Source organism: Rhipicephalus microplus, chromosome 3, assembly GCF_043290135.1.
Source record: "Rhipicephalus microplus isolate Deutch F79 chromosome 3, USDA_Rmic, whole genome shotgun sequence".
NCBI lineage: Eukaryota > Metazoa > Arthropoda > Arachnida > Ixodida > Ixodidae > Rhipicephalus > Rhipicephalus microplus.
In genome coordinates, this window is record NC_134702.1 from 51,282,993 (window position 1) to 51,300,547 (window position 17,555).

A 17,555-nucleotide genomic window follows, 5' to 3' on the forward strand; every position below is an offset into this window, starting at 1 on the left:
ACACCCGTGGATGGCAGAAAACAGACCTATCGAGGATGTAAGGTTTGATCAGCTGGTACATTTCCCACTTCACGACGAAACGAGGGAAAGAAGATGCAAGATGGAAGGCTGCACAGGAAGAACCCGCCTAATGTGTGAGAAATGCAAGGTTCACCTGTGCATAACAAAGTCAAGAAATTGTTTCAGGGCTTTCCATATGCGTGTATAACATCTCTTTTTCATCTATTTGATCACTTCGGCGATTTTGAATTGCCCAATGTCTTTTTCAATAAAGCTGCCACATATTTCACTTTGCAACCATTGAGCCCTGATGTACGTTTTTGACACCGTACTTCTATCTCCGTAACCAGTGACGCTATGAAGTTGAAATTTTATGGAGGTGTTATTTATGTTCTGACCATGAAAAAAAATGCATTGAAAAAAATCTGCAACTAAAACAAAAAAGTCAGGGCTGAAAGGGTTAAACAGGCCTTTCAGAGTACTAAAAGTGGAAGTGTATTATAGAATAAAGGTGAGAAAAAAAGAGCACGAATCTAAAATCGGTAGGTGTGAACAAAGAAGTTAAATGAAAGCGTGTAGCCCACGCGCAAAAAGAGAGCGACTAAAATGACAGCCGATCAGTGGCGCGTGGGACCACCGTCCCTTGAGCTTTAGGACGTGCCAGCAATGCACTTTTTGCGCGTCACCGAGCCGCCACTGGCACTTCCATACACGGACTTTTTGCGCGACGTCTTCGTATCGGTCGTGGCGCCATCCATGGGCGTCTTTTCGGGCACCTCGGGTGTTGTCACAGTCGTGCTACCAGACCCCGAAGTGACTGAGCGCTTGGTTTTCTGCACTTCGGTCGCGTCCGATGGCCTCCTGTCCGGGGCCATCAAGGATTTTCTTCTGGTCGGGCCACAACCATCCCCATTCTTGGTTTGGACGGGTGCGGCAAGCGACGCTTTGCGGTTGTCTTTGGCAGCCCCAGGAGTGTTGTTGGGTGCCTCTTTCTCTGGTACCGTGGCGTCGGTGGTCAAGGCGTGCCGAATGTTATTGGGGGCCGCGCTGGCCGTCCCTGCGGCTTGGTCGATCGAGCGATTTCGCAGATGCGACGTTGGCTGCCGCTTGACGAAGCATTTGAACACGTCGAAGCGAAGGGGCAGCAGGCCACGACGGAATATTGTGGTAGCCACGAACGAGCCCAGCAGGAGGGTGCACAGCCCAAGGACCATGCACAGCAGGCGAAACGGAAACCGCTGGCCCACCACCGGGTCGTACAGGGGCAGGCGCACCACGACGGGTATGTTCATGGAGGGCTCGCCGCACAGGCACCGGAACACACCACCCACGATGAAAGCTGTGCGGAAGTAAGCTCGTGATAGACATGGACTGCATGCATGGACTGCATGTAGAATCTAGTCATATTGTTTGAGATATAACCTGCAAACTACACCATGTTGGTCTAGTTTCCTAGCTATATCGAGCACTTTACCCGGCATCCCATTACGATTGATGACGCCGACCTTTAAACCCGGACGATATTCACGGACAGCGCTGTATTGACGTCTATCCTTGCGAAACATACGTTTGCATGAGTGCTTCTGCAAGGTCATGTGGGATATGTCACGCGAATATTCGTTTCTAGCCATCGTCATCTTTGGTCCACGACTATTGTCTGCTTGTGGTGGTTGAATGAAAGCTATAGTTGTGGCATATAACACCGACTAATGAAGGCTAACCGATCGATTATGATGGTTTACGCCTAAATGTGTATGATCTTTGTCTTGGCCGAATTCGGCTAAACGATTGCTAGCAGTGGCTATCGGCTGTGGCTGCCTATAGGGCCATCGAAAGAACTCTCTCCGGAATTACACCCGATACCTTAACGAATGGTACATCATATTACTTATATGTTATGTAACGAGGGCAGTGGGCATGGAGCTCGAATATAGAAAAAGAAGAAGACTTGCTGTGATCGCAGGCTTGCGTTCAGTTAGTCCTTGCGCTCAACAAAGCTTTCGTTCGCCGAGTCAACTACTGCTGGTTCAACACCCCGTTTCAAGTGGTGGAGGTGCTGGGTACATCTGGTCCTCACCCTGGAACTTCGTAGCCGCACACTCCAACCACCTTCTGCGATGACTGATCCGGGACCGTCTCAGGTCGCCACTCCAGGTCTCGCACCCATACCTGTCTTCTGCGCTGGCGCTCTCCGGCAGCGCGACCCCCCCCCCCCCATATTTGGTGGCACAGAGGACCAAGATGTGGACAACTGGATTGCCGAGTATGAACTGGTGAGTGCGTACAATGAGTGGAACGCAGCCGATAAGCTCACAAATGTGAATTTTTACCTGACCGACGTGGCGAAACTATGGCACAGGAATCATCAAAGTGATTTCAGTACCTGGTCGGAATTGGCAAAAACCCTCTCGGAAGTCTTTGGACGTCCTGCTGTCCGCCGCCTTCGTGCTGAACAGCGCTTGCGTGGCAGAGTACAGAGAACAGATGAGACTTTCACGAGCTACATCGAAGATGTGCTCTTCCTCTGCCAGCTCGTCAACCCGACTCTGGATGAGGCAGGCAAGATAAAAAACATAATGAAAGGAATCTACGACGGTGCTAAATGCTTGCTGCGAAGTGTCCCCAGACAGTCGCCGTGGTGATTCAGCTCTGCCAAAGTTATGAAGAGCTGCGTAGGCAACGTGCTTCTACACGTTGCGCTGCTCAAGGCACCGCGGACCTCTCATTCCTCGACTATCGCCATGACACTGCCGACAACTCTGCTTTAATGCCACTCATCAAGCAATTCATACGCGAGAAGGTCGCCCGGCAGCTATCTATAATCACCAGAACTACCGTGCCGATGGCACCCTTATCGCCTTCGCTTCGCCAGGTCATCGAATCGCAAGTTGCCGAAGCATTGCCGCCAGCTCAGGCTCCACCATCTGTTACCGCACCACGAATATATGCAGCCGCAGTTGCTCGGCCACGTGCGCCAGCGTCTCCGGTCATCTACGAAGCAACTCGCCACGTTTATTCGTCGACGCCACCTGCCCGCCCGTTGACTGTCCCGTCTCCGGCTGTATACGAAACAACTCGGAACGTTTATATGAAGCCGCCGCCGGCACGACCGTTTCCGGTACCTTATTCGGCGACAAGTGCCCCTACTGTCAGCCAATGGCGCACTCCGGATAATCGGCCAATATGTTTTTCATGTGGCATCTCAGGCCACATAGCTCGTCACTGCCGCCGTCGCAGCTTCCCTTCTCATGACATTGCAGGGGCCTCACACTACATGCCCACTCAGCCACGATATCCCGTTCCTGCCGATCCACCTCTAGACGTACGTACCGGTCACCGCCCATCCGGCTCAAGCCGTTCGCCTTCTCCTCGTCGCAGATCTATTTCTCCAATGTCACGTCGCAACAGCCCACCACGAGGGGAAAACTGACGGGCGCAGTTCCGGAGGCAAGAACTGCGTTGGCAGCGAAAATTTCAAGACCTAACTGCTGTCCCCCGAACGAAATCGAACTTTATATTGATGGCATTAAGGTGCACGGACTTGTTGACACTGAAGCTGCCGTATCTGTAATTAGCGAGAAAATGTGCCGAAACTTGAAGAAAGTGACTACGCAACTTACCGACCTATCTTTGCAGACAGCTACGTCCCATTATATTCAGCCTTCAGCTTTGTGCACTGCACAAGTCGTCATTCAAGGTGCGATGTGCGTCGTCTCATTTGTAGTTTTATTCCGTTCTTCGCATGACGTTATCCTTGGATGGGACTTTCTTTCGTCAAATTCCGCTTTGGTCGACTGTGCTCGTTCCGAACTTGCATTATCTGTGCCGTGCTATGACCCCGACGATGGCGCTTCGTGTAGAGTGTTTGCTGCTTCTGACGTTGACATTGCGCCTTTCTCAGCTGTTGTTGTCTCGGTGTCGTGTGCCTCCCCCCCGAAATCGCCTGTGTTGTTTATGCCATCGGTCCCATCTGTGTGCCGTCGAAATATCATGCTTCCGTTTGCCGTCGTCGTTTTTCGCAACGGTCACGCTGCCATTTATGTGTGCAATCCCTCGGACAGCCCGTCATCCTTACTACGTGGAGAATGCCTGGGAAGCTACGAACCTTACGAGTGCATTCTTCCGGCTACTATACCCGATTCTACGGTTTCGCTCCCAATTTGTGCTGTCACTCCTACCAACACGCCTAATGATGTTCTCGACGTATTCTCGGATGCCATCGACTCTGAGCTCGCACCAACTCAGCGCGAAGAGATTATAAATCTTCTACTCCGCTTTCGCTCTTCATTCGATTGTGACCAGTCAGGCTTAGGCCGAACCTCTGCGGTCGTTCACCGTATTGACACTGGTCAACAAGGTCAACAAGCCCAACTAAGACAGCGTCCGTACCGTGTGTCATCTGCTGAACGCCGTGTCATCAACGAACAAGTGGACGACATGTTGAAACGTGGCGTCATCGAGCCATCCAACAGTCCCTGGGCTTCACCGGTTGTTCTCGTCAAGAAAAAAGACGGATCCATCCGGTTCTGCGTTGATTACCGCAAGATAATCAACAACAAGATAACGCGCAAAGACGTATACCCTCTGCCGCGCATCGATGATGCTCTGGACTGCCTACAAGGTGCAGAGTTCTTTTCTTCGTTAGATTTACGCTCCGGCTACTGGCAGGTGCCCATGGCAGAGGGTGACCGCCCGAAAACAGCCTTTGTAACACCGGACGGACTATATGAATCCACCGTTATGCCCTTTGGCCTCTGCAATGCGCCTGCCACTTTCGAAAGGATGATGGATACCGTCTTGCGAGGTCTGAAATGGAAAACGTGCCTCTGTTATTTGGACGACATTGTGGTATTTTCAAGCGACTTTGCGACCCACCTCAGCCCCCTCGAGCAAGTTCTTACGTGCCTTTCCACGGTGGGACTTCAACTTAACTTGAAGAAATGCCACTTCAGCGCTCGCGAGCTTGTAATTCTCAGCCGTGTAGTTTCTAAGCACGGCATTCTCCCGGACCCTACGAAACTTAATGCAGTCGCGGCGTTCCCAAAGCCAACCACCATCAAAGAGCTTCGAAGCTTCATCGGCCTATGTTCTTACTTCCGGCGCTACGTTCGCAATTTCGCCTCCATTATCGCCCCCTTGACCAATCTTCTCGCCGGAAGTTCTGATTTGTCAGCGTGGTCGCAGGCGTGTGATGGTGCATTTCAGGAACTCCGACGGCTCCTCTCCACGGTTCCCATACTCCGACATTTCGATCCGTCGGCTCCAACGCAGCTTCATACAGACGCTAGTGGTGTCGGGCTAGGGGCCATACTGGCCCAACGCAAGGATGGCTTTGACGAGTACGTCATTGCCTATGCCAGCCGCACCCTCAGTAAAGCCGAGAAGAATTACAGTGTAACTGAAAAGGAGTGCCTTGCCATTATTTGGGCAATCGGAAAATTTCGGCTTTATTTATATGGACGTCCGTTCGATATTGTAACAGACCACCATGCGCTTTGCTGGTTATCTTCACTAAAAGATCCTAATGGTCGGCTCGCTCGTTGGGCATTGCGGTTACAGGAGTTCGATATCCGTGTTATCTACCGTTCAGGCCGTAAGCATTCCGACGCCGATGCCCTGTCACGTTCGCCATTGGCTTCAGAGCCTGTCGGCTCGCCTATCTCCACCAGTGCTGCCTTGGCCATCAGCATTTCGGACATGCCTTCCGAGCAACGCAAAGATGCTTGGATTTCTTCTCTTTTGGACTTGCTCTCAAACCGGACGCCCGCTCCAGTTTCCAGGACGCTTCGCCGTCAAGCAGGACACTTCGCTATTCGGGATAACCTGCTTTACCACCGAAACTACAGTTCGATGGGTCGTAAGTGGTTGCTCGTCATTCTCCGACATCTGCGCTCTGACATCTGTGCCACGTTCCACGATAATCCGCAATGTGGCCACGCTGGTGTGCTAAAAACATACACTCGCTTGCAGCTGCGGTACTACTGGCGCGGTATGTACCGTTTTGTTCGCCGTTACGTAAGGTCTTGCCTTATGTGCCAGCGACGCAAAATGCCCACTCAGCATGCCACAGGTTCCTTGCAGCCGTTGCCATGTCCAGCACGAGCTTTCGATCGTGTCGGAATCGACCTTTACGGTCCGCTTCCCTATGCTTCGAGTAGCAACCGCTGGGTCATTGTCGCTATCGACCACCTAACGCGGTACGCTGAAACAGCTACGTTACCTTCTGCTACCGCAAAAGACGTTGCATGTTTTGTACTGCAAAACCTGGTTTTAAGGCATGAAGCACCTCGAGAGTTACTAAGCGACCACGGTCGCGTTTTTCTCTCCGATGCCATCAAAGCGTTGTTGAGCGAGTGTCGCATCATACACCGCACTACCGCAGCCTATCATCCGCAAACTAATGGGATGACAGAGCGTTTTAATCGTACACTTGGGTATATGCTGGCCAAGTACGCTTCATCCGACCAGTCAAATTGGGATAGCATACTGCCTTTTGTGACATATGCTTACAACACTACAACGCAAAGCACCACTGGATTTTCACCTTTCTTTCTTCTTTATGGACGCGAGCCATCATCAACAATGGATACTATTCTTCCTTATCGACCGGACCCTTCAGAGATGACTACCGTTTCTCGAGCAGCAGCACACGCTGAAGAATGTCGGAAGCTTGCTCGTGCGTTCACGTCACATGACCAGACGCGCCAAAAACATCGCCACGACGCGTCGACCACGCCTATGAGCTTTGCTCCGAACTCACTGGTGTGGTTATGGATTCCTTCTACTGCTCCAGGACTCTCCCACAAGCTTTCGTCCAGGTACCAAGGCCCTTATCAAGTTGTACGCCAAACATCCCCTGTCAACTACCTGGTCGAGCCGCTGGATGCATCTCCGGACAAGCGCCGTCGGGGACAAGAAATTGTACACATCTCTCGGCTCAAGTCATACCATTTCCCTTCTGTGTACACCTGTCCTTAGGTCGCCAGGATGGCTCCCTCATCGCCCGGGGGTGATTGTAACGAGGGCCGTGGGCATGGAGCTCGAATATAGAAAAGAAAGAAGACTTGCTGTGATCGCAGGCTTGTGTTCAGTTAGCCCTGGCGCTCAATAAAGCTTTCGTTCGCCGAGTCAACTCCTGCTAGTTCAACACCCCGTTTCAGTTATAATACCCTAAGACAAATGCAACATTTTTTTCTTATTTCAGTTTGCTTTGACCATATATAGTTGTGCAGCTCCGAATTCCTCAAGTGCGCCACAAGCGTAATGGAGGATTATGCAATATTTGCAGTCTAGTTTGTTAGGGATGCACTCTTTCACTCTGCAGCCGAAGAGGCCAAATAATATATAGCTCACCCATCACTGAGCCGTACGCGTTGGTCTCCTTGAAGTAAAACACGCACAGGAGCTGCGGGAAGAGTAGGACGTAGACGATGTCCGAGCAGAGTGTCCACAGGTCGAATACAGAGTTCACCGAGAGCGCCATGTAGACGGACAGCGAGCCCAATGCGCAGATCATGATGCGCAGTGTGATGACAACCTCCAACTCCGTGGCCTGCAAGCGCGATCACACTAAGATCAAACATTGCCGCACAGTAAAACCTGGGCTTTCTTACAGCTATTTATGATGGTGAAATTGTAACTCTGAAGTGTTTAGAGCATATTTATTTCATCATCATCACCAGCCTGACTACGTCCACTGCAGGACAAAGGCCTCTCTCATAATCCGCCAGTCAACTCGGTCATGTGCTTGCTGCTGCCCATTCATATTTAGTTAGTCTATATTAAGGTGTCAATTCACCCGTCCCTTTCATAACGTCCTATTGTTACAGCTGTGATCGTAGTGAAATCATAATTCTGGTGTGTTCAGAGTATATTTTATCAGTCCGAACTAAGTTGTCATTTCATTTTAGTGGACCTTTGACAACACCCCATTGTCTGAAGCTATCACGGAACCTATTGCGTTCGCTCACCGCCGGCCGTAGAAGCGTTTGGTAGACGTTCCTGGTGATCATTGTGGAGGCGCTGAGCATGGAGGAGTCGGCAGACGACATGACGGCAGCCGCGATGCTGACTAGGCCGAAAATGGCAGTCATGCCCGAAGTAAGATACACGATTGTGAAAGGCAGCACCCGCGGGCTGTCCACGTCGTTCAGCTCGTACGAATGCGGATAGCCGGCGATTGTGAAGTCTGAAAACCACATAGGACAACTTGAAATGAGACCCTAAAGAGAGAGAAAATTCAATTTTCCTTTCTTATTATCAGTTACAACATAAAAGTAAGTATGCTCCGCCCACAGCCTTCGCTGTTCCGTACATGGAAAACTTTCATTTGCATTTGAAGGGAAGGTAGCTCAGAGAAATATGGAGACATGAAGCGGGCGTGCTTTTCCCTCAATCTTTAGCGTTGCACGTCGTAATGCTCACGCATCAAGCAGCCTGCCGTTGAGACGTTGCGGACGTGGCAACTAACGTTTGTTGCCATTGGAACCTCTGGATGCTTATCTGTGCAGCTCTAACACCGAGTTTGAGCATGAACATGAGGCCAAAATATCCGTAGCATGAATATAATAGTTGAATTATTGAATAAATTGGTCAATTCAACTAAATAATCAAATAATCATTACCATTAAGACGTCTAAACAATGCAAAGGGACTTGTTATAAAAAGAAATAAAATACTTTGAATTAGGGTAGAAATAAATATTCTGTTGATTGATTGACTGACCGGCTGATTTCGTTATTCGACACCATGCTGCACACTTGTATGCGGCATCCTATAGTTGGCGGCGTACAGCCAATAACACCGTTAACATGACAGTTTATAAATACTGCTTCGATGAAATTCAAGATTACGCGAGCATTCAGGTGAAAAGTGAACGGGTATCTCACTGGTATGTTTCGCGGTAACTCCTATGAGGACAGGTGGCACGGCGAGCAGTATGCAACCGATGGCGGCCATAAACGAAAGAATCTTGGCCTCCGTCACGGTTGGGCAGGAAAGCACGCGCTGGAAGTAGACCTGCGCGGGGATTAGTAGTAAGGATACATTAGTAGTTATCGGCTGTAGATAAGGACACACATCACTGATCCCATTAAGCAGAACAGTTGGAATCCAGTGAAGTTGACATTTGGGTGAAATGGTGTGAGTCTTAATTTGGGAGACACTTCAACTTCGTTGCAAGATGACAATTTGGCCTCCCAGTTGTAAGTATTATGCCATCTGAAAATAATATCACACTGAAATGACGTGCTTGCGCTCTCGACGTAATGTGTGACAGTGGTTTCATCGTATTAGACCAGATCAGATTGATGAGAGCACTCTTGTTCAAGATACGGAGGTTCGTTCATCACCCTCTGGCAAATTCTACGTTATGGTACGGGTTTGAATGTTGGGCGAGTTGGTATTGGTTCATCACGTATAAAATTGTACAGCGCAAAATACAGGACGACACATGCGTGTGCTACTTCGTCTTTCGTGCTGCATTCTGCGCTGTACTATTCCATGCGTTATGGTTTTAATACGCGGAATATATACGCAACATCCCTCCCTGTACCTGCCAGGGTATTCCTCCGAGTGCCGTCATAAGGAAAAAGTCCAGGAGCTGAGTGATGTCCTCGCCGGCGACGGTGCCGATCCAGTCGGTGTACTGGGCATCCAGGGTGCCCACTGCTTTGTGGGACATGCAAGCAGGCACGCACGCCCACTGCACGCACCGCAGGCGAAAAAAGAGCCGATATGTAAACGCCTGATCACAGCATAACACATCATGCTGTGCAGGGCATGCACGGCGCATAACACTTTGTGCCTATTAGTACCCTGGAGAGGTGTACTCAGAAAATGCAGTTGACACAGTGAACGTTTGGCGATACTAGTAAAGTCGAAATGGGAGATAGTCCTTTTAATATAGCTCTCAGGACTGTTCAGTGTCTCCGAGCGACAAGAAGTCCGAGAACTCCGTTTGTAAAAAACTGTCCGTATCGACACCTAGCATCTTCCACTGGGCCAACTAAAGCTTGCAGTTCGCTCTGGGGAGGAGCCTTTTAATGGCCACACGAGTGTCGACGCACATCAATGCACACCCGGGAGAATTTCAACAGACCGGGTTATGGTCTCCGAGTAATCAAAATTAGCATCACCTTTTCATACGTGACATTTTTTCCTCTAAATTATTTAGCAAGCTAATCAGTCATCATTATTCACCGCATCTTTCGCCTCCAATATTTCCTTGAAACACGAGACAAGGAATGTATTATGAGAAATAAGGCGTCATGTGGCCATAGAAAGCGACGATATTTGATTGCTGAAAGCTATCTGTAGATCTCACTCGGAACTTCGTCCTGAAAAAGTTGTAGTTTGCAACACTCAGTTGTATAGATAGCTTGCGCGGAAGTCACTGTAGCCGCCATGCTAGAGCACCAGCATGGGAGTGGCTCGTTTGTAATGTAGCATTATTTTCATGACAACATTGCACACACGTTCTTTAACTGTGCACGCGCAGAGGCGTTCTGCCACATCGTTGTCACATTCAATCTGGTTAACCACAAACGTTGCCCCGCCGCGGTGGTCTAGTGGCTAAGGCACTCGGCTGCTGACCCGCAGGTCGCGGGATCGCATCCCGGCTGCGGCGGCTGCATTCCCGATGGAGGCGGAAATGTTGTAGGCCCGTGTGCTCAGATTTGGGTGCACGTTAAAGAACCCCAGGTGGTCGAAATTGCCGGAGCCCTCCACTACGGCGTCTCTCATAATCGTATAGTGGTTTTGGGACATCAAACCCCACATATCTATCTAACTACAAACGCTAATTGTCACCGCAACTTTGGAGTACCAGTACACTCAAAACATAGAGGAAAGAAAAAAAATCGCAGCATATATCCACGGAGTGAGTGATGATGAGGGGGGCGAAGCGTCCGTCAGTCCGTCTATGCTTCCGTCCGCGCGACCAGCCGTACGTCTGTCCGTCCATCCATCTGACCATGAGTCCGTCCATCCATCTCTCCGTCCGTCCGCGCGTCCATCCATCCATACGTCCGTCCGTCAGTTAGTCTGTCTGTCCGTCCGTTCGTCCATCTAGTGAACACAACAAGTACCGCCATCTCTCATGTCGCAACCCCTGTTGCACATTCCCACTCTAGAGCGGGTATGTGCCACTGGTGACTACGATTGAACTCGACCCTAAGCTTCTTCTCATCTAAGAAAAGGGAGGAAGCGTTACGTCACGCAGGCAGCCTTGGTAACTAGCCTGCTTTGAAGCCAGCAGTGTCGGCCCAACATCACGGTGAGCTTTCGCGTCAAGATGACGCCCGAAACGAGATTTGCCGATAGTTCGGGGCATGGCGCTCGGTAGTTTCTAATTGAATCGAGCTTGTTCAGCACAGACCGACTGGCTCACGGAGGAAGTTAAAAAACGGAGTTCCATCGAGAGTACCAAAACCTATCGCACTCTATGATGTTTTTATTACGTGTTTAGCCGGCTCGACGGCCTTCAATCATGTGACGTAATGCTCCGTCCGAAATGAACCATCCTTCGTGTTTCAGGAGCAGCGTCTATGACGTCACGTGCAAGCTATCCATGGCCCAGCTTTTCTTGCGTTGCTTTTCGTCGGCGTGTTGTTCTTGCTGGCAGCTGCTTGTGCTTACCAGAAGTAGACCGGTGGTGGCGACCTGCAAGGCATCCGTGTACGTGACCGAGTAGAGGCCGCCCAGCGAGGTGTACAGGAAGATTACCGAACCGGAAATGATGATGAAGTACGAGGCCTCAACCCTGATAATCACGCTCGCCGTGTCACCTGCACGCGAAGACGTACACAGGGAACTATGTCGAAAGAGTGATTCACTTGTTCGACTGTGACTTCCGACATGTGTATATAGCGACACCGCTTGGGACGAAGCACATTGCGTGCCTTTGTTATCCTGAAAAACGCGGCAAAGCCAGGCATATCCAAGGTACGGAACAGACTAAAGAGGTGTCTCCCCAAACAATGAAGACGAAGAGCACCATGTGATGATGATGATGTACAGGTGATGAAGAATTGTCTTTTAAATGCCCACAATGTGAAGACTCACGACAAAATAGTAGTTAACAACTGTGCTGTAGTTAGTTCTTGCATAGCAGAGCTGGGAAACCAACACAAAATGACAAACACAAAGGAATACGAATGTCCTCATTTACTGTGTGCGCGTGCTTTTTCGTAACGGGTGTATTCCTTGCAAGATCGGCAAGACAAATTCCAGTCATCGGGCCCACCTGTATAATATTTCCGCGTCTTAGTGAGTGCGAAAAAAAAGGCTAGAAATAAAGATGAGCAAAAAGCCTAGCAAAAAGACTCCCTCTTTTATCTGATTTAGATTTACGCATGACTTGGCTTGGACGTCGGAAGCCTCATAAGGCTTGTATCACAGCGCCTGTTTTAGATAACCATGGTTCCACTCACCACCTGAGTTGCGACAACGTTTGTTTGCTTGCACGGTGTTTTGGTTTAAGCCTGTTGGTTAATTTGGAGCTGTCTGGAGTGTGTCACCAAAAGGACTACATTTGTATCCTCTACGTATCTAGCTCACCATTCTAGATGACTGTACCTTGTAAATTACGCAAGCGGCTGGTCCTGGCCTGTCCTTTAATTGCGTTAATTTGGAGAGGGTTCTGCCGGTTCTGTATCACCAATGATTGTTTTACTCGCCACTAGCTGACACGAAAAGCGGCTGTGGTTGCTCTCGCTTACGCTGCTACGTGCTGCAAGCATACGCTGGAGTTCGCAGGCCATGCGCTCGCGTGTTCACTTTCGTAGAAATTGACGGTATACATGTCTTCACTACCATTTATGCAGCAATTCTTTGGTCATTCTGTTAACCGTACTTCTCCACAGAGCAATATCACAGCCACTACATCACTGCACTTGCCCAGGGCCGCTAAAATGGCAGCCGTCCAGAAGATCTCGCCCAAGACGGCTGGTACGCAGAAAAGTAGTCCCGACCAGCGGCCATAGTGCGTCTGGAACGGGTCTAGCATCGTCAGCGAATCTGACAGCCGCATCTTGGTCGCGAAGAAGGCACCGCCTGCATGCACAGACAAGATGATGACTCTTCTGTATACGCGAACACATCTCAAACCAATGCTATAATAAATTACCATAAAATGGTCTTTAACCACTATAAGGCGTAATTATTGACATCAGTATCGCAGTTAATTGCATCAGGAATTGATTGCCACATAGAGTTTTTTATTATTTATCTATTTTTTATCTTCCCTAGGTTTGAGCGCTTTGTCTCTTCTATCGTCCCGAAGAATGCGCAAAAAACGACGAAGGAAGGAATGCGTTAATCGAAAATAGATCATGTTGTGTGAAGCGCCCAAGACGCTGAACGCCATTTCATGAACCACCAAGACTACAGGTGGTTCATGAAATGGCGCTTAGCTGGCAAGACATAAAATGAATCTATTTTATAGAATCTTTAGCCGCCTGTGCCTGCTTCTAGGAGTTTTGAACATGATGTTTCAAGCTAACACTGCCATTGTGTCACGTATCACGGTCCGAGGTAAAAGACACGAAGACGACGAGACGTTACATACTCCTTGTCATCCGTTGTCTTCACCCCTTTTGCCTCGAACCATCTGAAACCAAAGCACCGCATATTCCATCCTAACAACATTTGAGGCCCACCTCCTATACATATGATCAGGTTCGAGAATGCATCTAGCTCACCGTAATGCCTAGCGCTATGCTCATGGACAGACGCAGTTGTGGGTTGAGCCATAGGGACTTATCCGTAGATCTCCTGGGACGGCTTTATGCTCTCCCATAGTAGAGTACCATGTACTATAGATCATTGAACACCTTCTTTTCTATACACAACGTACAACAATCGAGGAGGGAGAATGTAACTGAGGTTAATGTTGACCGGCAAAGGGCTGTACTTCATTATGTGTTGTAAAACTTGATTTGCTCATGTAGAGGTGTCATGTGACTATGTGTAGCCGCCCTTTTTGTGAGGAACGTCTTTATGCGTCATAATCACGATGCGAGTTCACTGCAGTAACATTCACCCGTCATCAAGAACACCTCGCACAAGCCGAACTTTTAGCAAAACGCCACGTGATATGAAACTCGGAGTACATGACAGTATTAAAACCTAGTCACGAAAAGAAACATTATGGTGAGGCAAGTAAATCATTGCTTCTTACATATGGCCAAGTTAGTGGGGTGCGCAAAAAGTTGGGGAGGGAAGCGGAAAGCTGGCGGCTCGCGCTGACACTGACGTAGGTTTTTCCAAAAGCTACCGCGAACTAACCAGAATTTTAAATGTCCGTCAAACATGTGCGGCCGACTTTTCAAGAACGTGCTGCTATATAGCTTATACTCAGATACGCGAAGAGGAGTAGTAACGTCAGAAGAGGCAATGACTTTATCCTGAAACTAAGAGTAATTTCGACCGCTGCGCTCTGAACATCAGCGTGTAAGAATGCACATATGTTGCCGATGGCCCTGCCGACCAGGCTGTGCGAATATATTGCCATCCGTAACAACGTTAAAGCGCCATGCAGTGTGCCCTCCAAGGAGGTTTAAAAAAGTTTTCGTGCTCTTTAGTCGTTAGACTGGCATAACCATAGTGCACTCACCGAGAACCAAGCTCATCGCGTAGCCAATCGGAGCGTGGCAGTTGATGATGCCATACTTGTAGACAGCTTCGGCGGTGCCGTTCAGGTAGCCGCCTCCAACCCAAGTAGCTGAAAGAAGATGAAGTATATTGGAACTTTCGGAGCTGTCTTGCAACCATAGTATTAACTTTAGCGATTTCATACGCGCAAGCGTTTAGACACCCCACCCCGTCTGTTGAATCGGCGATATCAAGTCGGATGCAGCGATGAAAGAGCGCCAGAGGAAGAGGGTGTCTATGTTGAAAACGCAAGCGCGCGGGGGAAGGGGTATATAAAAATTAGTACAAGAGAACAATCAGTCGTCGCATAAAAATTGTCGCACAATGTTTCACTGTACAACAGAGCCTGAGCCCTATTTTGAATTTGACTATATATACAACATATTGCAACAACAAGTAGCTCTCTCTTAGCTATTTCCCGCATACATTACCAATCAGCCATACTATAAGCAGTACATTATACGTTGTGCTGTGTCAGCAATTGTACACTCTCCGATAACTTTTTTCAGCGATACAGCATTAGCGTTCCGATGTTGGCGACCACAGTGTGAGGTAGATAGGTTGTTTCGATTCTGGTTAGCCTCTCCAGTTTTCCCTTTTTTGAACCTCTCTATGCTTCTTCATACCAGACAGCGTGTGTTCACGCGTTTTCTTTCTTTCAAAACTCTAACTGTGGCTCCTCGCTTGCAAGGGATGGTTGAGGCGTCGTCCTCCTTCCTAAGAAATAATCGTCCTGTGGGTAATTGCATGTTACCTTGTGGACACGTGGTTTCCGTGAGAAGTGGCCATAGAACGCATGCGCATACAGGAGAACCATCTCTTATGCTGCGTTCACTCACCGGTCATTGACCCGATGCCGAGGAACAGGGGCAAATCCCGGTTGGCGACAAACAGCCTGACCTGGAAGTCGTCTTCGGTCTTGCGCTTGGATGTGTAGAAGCCGTGCGGGCCAATCGAGGAGGCGTATGCCGCGAGCACCTTGCGGCCTCCCCAGACGCCGACGATCATGACTGCGAAATAGTACATGATTATGAACAGTAGTGCCGCAATGTTCACCGTCGCCATCACGTCTCTCCTGTCCTAGGAATGGCGGATCGGGACTACCACGTGGCACGGGCTGCACGCGAATGCTCGAGGACAACGATGATGATGATCATGATTTTCCACGCTTGCTTGGAGATCCTGTATTTTAACCTAACCTAACGCAAAAACGAATCTAGCCGAAAATAAGAGCTACGCAGCGTCAAATTGAATTGGAAAGTATTTGCCCGAAATGAGACGTTAACAACAACAACAACAACAACAACAACAACAAAAACAACAACAACAAAAACAACAACAACAAACAACAACACAGTTATGACAAAAGTTGTAGAGTGGGCTCCGGAAAATTACATTACCTTGGATTCCTTACCATGCATCTCAATCTAAGCACATGGGCTTGCACCATTCGGCCTCCATCGTAATGATCCCACCCTGGCCGGTATTCAATGCCGACACCTTCCATTCAGTCGTCGAGTAGAAAATGACAGATTGGATCAGACACAAACGTTCAATTGTTTTTAAAATGTTTAGTAATCTACACGAAGATGGTTACGGCTCGTATAATTTGTCAAACCAAGGGGAGTTTTTTAGGGACGAAGCTCCTTAAGGTGTCAGCCGATCGTCCTCTGTATTAACCACCTTTCTCTGGTATGTGCCACAGGAGAGTTTAGTTCTTGGAATGCCCGCTAGACGACGGTACTTGTATATATACAATACTCTCGCCCTGTTTGAAGCCAGGGTGGGAGTATTGCGAACCAAGACCTATCGGGCCAAATACGAAGGAGTAGACATGGTATGCAGTGCATGTGGAGAGGAGCAGGAAACTGCCGAACACTTGATAATGTTCTGTAAAAGGCTTCACCCTATAGTTCAGGATGATGGCGCAGAGTTTTTCAAAGCATTGGGGCTCAGGTACAGGGAGGACAAAATAGACTTTAAGTGGGTATAGAATTAACCAGAAGGAGGTTAGCTGACTGGTGGCTAAAGTCAAGGCACGAGTGAAAATTAAACTCTTCCCTGGAAAGTATGAGTCCTCAACTTCACTATTTAAAGGGGAAAAAAAAGATAAATCTAGTTGTTCGTTCACTAAGTATTACGGCTAGGTGGCGTTAGCCGCGGCCCGATCTAAAGGGTACATCCACATCAATCCATCCATCCATCCATCCATCAAATATGTGATGAAAAGATGCGAGTTGGTGGTACTTGGAGTGTTTACTAGATGGATGGACGTACAGACAGATAGACGGACAGACGCACGGATGGACAGATCGACCTACGGTTGGACGGACAGACGGATGGACGAATGAACGGATGGACGCTTCGCCCCACTCATCATCATTCAGTCCGTGGATATGCTGGTATTTTTTTCATTTTCTTCTTTTAAATGACACATGGTGTCTGTACGTCTCCAGTTTTTTTTTTTTCAAATTAACACGCGATAGCATTCCTTCGGGTGAATTCAAGTCTATCGCAAAAATATTTTGATGAAATATTTTAATCATGTTCCAAGTTCCTGCCTTCTATATATCTAACTGTCAACTTAGAAGAGTGCCAGCTACAAATGTGAATTACTAATCTATTCACCCCTGAAACAACTATGAGGGACGAGAAAACAGGTGTGGGTATTATTGCACAGTCATTACCTCTGTCATATTTTTTACGCGTCCTATATTATACACCAATACATGAAGCACCATTGTTGCAAACATTTTAGCTCTTCGAGAACTCTGTTAATCACTCGACAGCTGCTAGCAATTGAACGCTGCTATAGTGACTGATCACTCTGGCGGATTTCTCTTGATGGTTGGATTATACCCATTAGGCCACAAACAGCTTGTGTTACTGCAGCTAGATTTAAA

At 48.6% G+C, this 17,555-nt stretch overlaps 1 protein-coding gene across 1 annotated transcript; it reads right to left on the reverse strand.

Moving 5' to 3' along the window:
• Positions 1-650: 650 nt before the first annotated feature.
• Positions 651-15,717, reverse strand: LOC119161437 (high-affinity choline transporter 1). Its single transcript, XM_037413902.2, has 9 exons — positions 15,492-15,717; positions 14,615-14,722; positions 12,898-13,053; positions 11,638-11,786; positions 9,554-9,703; positions 8,889-9,018; positions 7,971-8,188; positions 7,354-7,552; positions 651-1,339 (listed from the first exon to the last, which is right to left on the reverse strand). The coding sequence occupies exons 1-9, from the start codon at positions 15,715-15,717 to the stop codon at positions 651-653; spliced, it is 2,025 nt and encodes a 674-aa protein (XP_037269799.2).
• Positions 15,718-17,555: the final 1,838 nt, after the last annotated feature.